The sequence below is a fragment of the Acipenser ruthenus genome, chromosome 11 (genome assembly GCF_902713425.1).
Source record: "Acipenser ruthenus chromosome 11, fAciRut3.2 maternal haplotype, whole genome shotgun sequence".
NCBI lineage: Eukaryota > Metazoa > Chordata > Actinopteri > Acipenseriformes > Acipenseridae > Acipenser > Acipenser ruthenus.
In genome coordinates, this window is record NC_081199.1 from 28,640,096 (window position 1) to 28,644,060 (window position 3,965).

Below are 3,965 nucleotides of genomic sequence, written 5' to 3' on the forward strand. Positions count from 1 at the left end.
GAAAGGCATTTTACTTTTAATAACATGTATTTTTAATATCAGGTTGCTACATCAAAAAAAAAAAAAAAAAATCCAAGTAAATAAAATATTTTGATTTAAACCCTTTGAAGTCTGTTGCATTTGTCTGAGGCCTTTTCGTTGCCGTTTTCCATTTTGGCGATCCTGGAGCCAAACTGCATGGCTCTCTTTGGCAGGACAGCTGAGGCTGTGAGTCCCAGCTCCCGGGCTGCTAGACGTAACAGCAGCTTCTCCCCCAGCCCGCGAGGCAACGTCAGGTCAGCCTTCTCCCACACCGGGAGGGAACTCAGAAAAGAGACGACCTCTTCATCTAGAAAGGGAAACCTAAAAGAAAATGCAGTGTCTTAAAACAATCTTTAATTATACTTACTAGATAGCTATCAAAAGTAATTTTAAGGTAAGGTTAAATAAAAATAATGCTACTGAACAGAGCACCGTAAAATAAGGAAATACCTTCAAATGTATCGGTAAACAGTTATTGTTTTGTTATTTTAATAGATTTTTTGTTTGTACATTACAGAAAACTAAAATATATTATAATAGAATAGCATCCTGAAAGCAATTGCACCACTTGCCTGGCTTCTTTGCCATGATCCCCAATAATCCTATCATCCCTGCCGAGGTTTCTTGAAGAGATTCGCCCCAGCTCCATTCCCAACTCATTGACCAGGCCCTCCAGTCCTGACATTTTATAGCGAACGCGGTGCCGGGAATACCCAGCCAGCTGCTCATCTGCACCAATCCCGGTGAGCACCACCTAGAACATTTTACAAACCGAGGAATATATGATGATAAGAATAAGGTTACAAGAACAGGGGCTGGACATTGTATAAGAGCGATTAATAAACATAGTGTAACAGTAGGTCATCAACACAGGATACATTCATATTTCTTAAGAGGGAAAATGCATACATACCTTTGCAGTTGAGGTGTATTCTTTCATTTCATTGTTAAGAAGAGCTGCACCTGCTCCCCTTGAAGCAAACCAAACAGCACAGCCAATACTGTCATCCAGCACTGTTTCTAGGGGATACACCAAATGGCTTATTGTCTTTTGTCTCATTTCTTGAAGTTCATCTCGTGTGACATTAATTTCTACAAAGTTCCATGTTCTTGTTGGATTAATGTCCTGCAGCTCCTGAAGGCCTGCTCTGCCAGTAACTCTGTCAGGAACATTAAAGCACTTGAAATCTCCTGCTTCAGTAGAACCAAGCTTAGCCTCTTCCTGACACTGATGAGCATTCAAAACTGTCTTGCATTTTTTTGTGGCTTTTGGTTTCTTCAGTTGGAAAGCCACATTCAAAAGATCTATTGGTTGTTCAACAGGAATGTGACGATCAGCCAAAGCAGCCAGAATCATAGAGTCAATCCCACCTGAAAACAGTATAGCAACATTAGCTTTGTTAAGTGAGGGACACGTGGCTACAGTTTTGCTTGGAGGGTATTGGATTCGGCGTCTCACTGCCTCACTTAAAACATCTAGGAGCTGAAGGACTATTTTCTTCCTTTTGTCACACTGGAGAAATGGCTGAAGATCTTCAAAGCTCGGTTGAGTGCCTAAGGTGTGTTTGGATTCAGGCAGGCAGGCTGGGATTGTTATGTTTAGGGGAACAACTGGAGCTGTAAGAAAAAGTCCCGATTCATTCATCGCTAATGAAACAGAGCTAGAAAACTGTTCCAATCTCAATTCATGAGTTAGATCACTATTTTGTAATTTACTAGATGGATATTTCCATGGATACAGCATCAAAACTAATGAGTCCAAAACAGAACACGCCTTTAAATCAATTTTGTAAACTGCAGAGGCTGGTACTTCCTGCCATTGACCATGCTCAGTTCCAACGACCAAAGCTCCCACAGAGGTAAGCATGATTGATTTCTCTTCATCATCAAACTGCCAGAGAAGACTTCGTCGACCAAAGAAGTCTCTACCGAACCAGAGACAATGACTGTCTGCCTGGAAGTAAATGAAAGCCCAAGGTCCTTGGATAGCTGAGAAGATAGACAGAATTTCAGACTCGCTAGTGCACTTAGAAAGATGATCAAAGATGACTTGAGTATCATTTTCTTCACTCCCTACTTTCAAGCCACCAAAGACCTCCCCATTCCACAGAAAGACATTTCCCTTCTCATCTTCCAAAGGCTGGGGTGTTAGAAGACCCCTCATGTGAAGCACATGACCAGAGAAAAAACAGTGGTAGTTAAAACCAGCAACAGCTTTAGTAACTTCTCGACTACAGTTAGGCCCTCTTTTTTTTAGATTTCCATGCACAGCCTTGTCCAATGCAGACTGCAAACTGGATACATTTACAACACAACAAATGCCACACATTTTTAGCCCGATGTTTACTTTTTATTGTATTTCAGATTTAATACTGTTTTTTTTTTCTTCTGGTCTTTAGAATTTTACAAATCCTGGTACTCCTTCTTCATGTTGTCCAACATTTCTGCAAAATTTGACAAAGGGTAAAATATCAGTAAAAGGCATGTCAAAAATGAAGTCAATACATTTCTTATTCAACGTCTTCCCAGTACTGTAAGAGTAACAAACCAACAGCCTTGCTTGGTATAGGGCCTTCTGAATTGAAATTTATCACAATCTGATAAGATATAAAATATTCTTCTCATGTGAAACAACTGTGTCTGATTTTGTTTTGTGCAACAACTTTTCAGGAATAGAAGATGACAAATGATCTGTTCTGTCTGTAACAGTAATGGGTTTTAAAGGAAGATTTAAAAACTATTATTATTATTATTATTATTTAATTATTTAGCAGATATCTTTATACAAAGCAAAATTATAAATCCATGAAAAAAAACCATAAAATGATACTGTACTTAAAAACAAAACTATGAGTCAACACACTTAATAAATGTTAGAGAAAGAAAAAAAAAACTTGCCTTTGGATTCACTCAAAGTTTCACTTTTGTCTCCCAGAAAGAATATATTACTATTGGGCTGCTGTATGTAGACTTTCTGTAGGCAAATAAAAAAAATGTATGTTACTAATGTTAATGTTGAAAATATCAATGAATGATACATTTGCTGTGTAGCACAACCTTAGTAAATCAAGTCCAGAATTGATATGTGAAAGAAAGTGTTTTAAAAAAGGACAAAAACGAGAGACACACTAATAACCTTACCCGAATGTTCTTCAAGTTAGAGAGTTCATCAACCAAAACTTTGTGTTCTTTTATCTGTAAAACAAGTATTTCTGTAAATATAGATGTCTTCATGTAATTCCACCCTAGTAAGATGCTGGTAAGAGGATACTGAAACAGTGTAATAATAAGTGCATATATGGGACATAGTATTTAAGCTGACCAAAGTAAAAAATGTTTTTTTTGTTTTTTTTTAAATGCCCGAATACTGTAGTACTGCTTGTGTTGTGTGCATTGGAAAGCAGCGCAGGTTTAAAATGTTTACAACAATAATAATATTTTTTTTGCACTTAACTTATATACACACCGAGTACACACTGTGTTCGAGATACTTATACAAGCCTTTACGATTACATGTACATTACATTATTTTCCATTATAAAACATGTAACAAAAACAATGACACTGATTTGTAGAATTTTCTAACATGTTTCACTTGTTTCATAATTAATAATCCATGCGAGTCAAAGATATTTTGCAGTTCTGTAACTTTACCATCTCGGTCTCGTGAACTCAATATCAATGCTACTGTCCTTAATATTAACGTCACCTTTTCATTTAATTCTTCTTTCTGCTTCGTGTTGACCTCAGATGTATTATCTTGTCCGCTCTTAATTGACATCTTCGGTTCAAAAACGTATTTAAAATATTCTCTAAACCAATTTCACATTCTACCGGAACAACAACAGCTCCGAAACGTACAATCATCAACATGTGGTGAAAGTGTAACAAGAGGTACCGAACTCACTGTGATCATACGAGAGTGCTGACCTCTAGTGGGTGGA

The 3,965-nt window shown here is 37.3% G+C and overlaps 1 protein-coding gene across 1 annotated transcript; it reads right to left on the reverse strand.

Moving 5' to 3' along the window:
- LOC117426497 (asparagine synthetase domain-containing protein 1-like) lies at positions 1-3,965 on the reverse strand. Its single transcript, XM_034044135.3, has 6 exons — positions 3,731-3,965; positions 3,163-3,216; positions 2,920-2,995; positions 935-2,465; positions 594-775; positions 1-342 (listed from the first exon to the last, which is right to left on the reverse strand). Exons 4-6 carry the CDS (start codon positions 2,348-2,350, stop codon positions 96-98), a joined length of 1,845 nt encoding a protein of 614 aa, XP_033900026.2. The 5' UTR covers positions 2,351-2,465; positions 2,920-2,995; positions 3,163-3,216; positions 3,731-3,965; the 3' UTR covers positions 1-95.

Excerpts from the sequence above, each read along its gene's own strand:
- LOC117426497 (XM_034044135.3), bottom strand. The coding sequence starts at position 2,350 with ATGTGTGGCATTTGTTGTGTTGTAAATGTATCCAGTTTGCAGTCTGCA. Across the intron at positions 776-934 it reads AATACACCTCAACTGCAAAG|GTGGTGCTCACCGGGATTGG; the intron begins GTATGTATGCAT and ends AAAATGTTCTAG. Across the intron at positions 343-593 it reads GATCATGGCAAAGAAGCCAG|GTTTCCCTTTCTAGATGAAG; the intron begins GCAAGTGGTGCA and ends ATTTTCTTTTAG.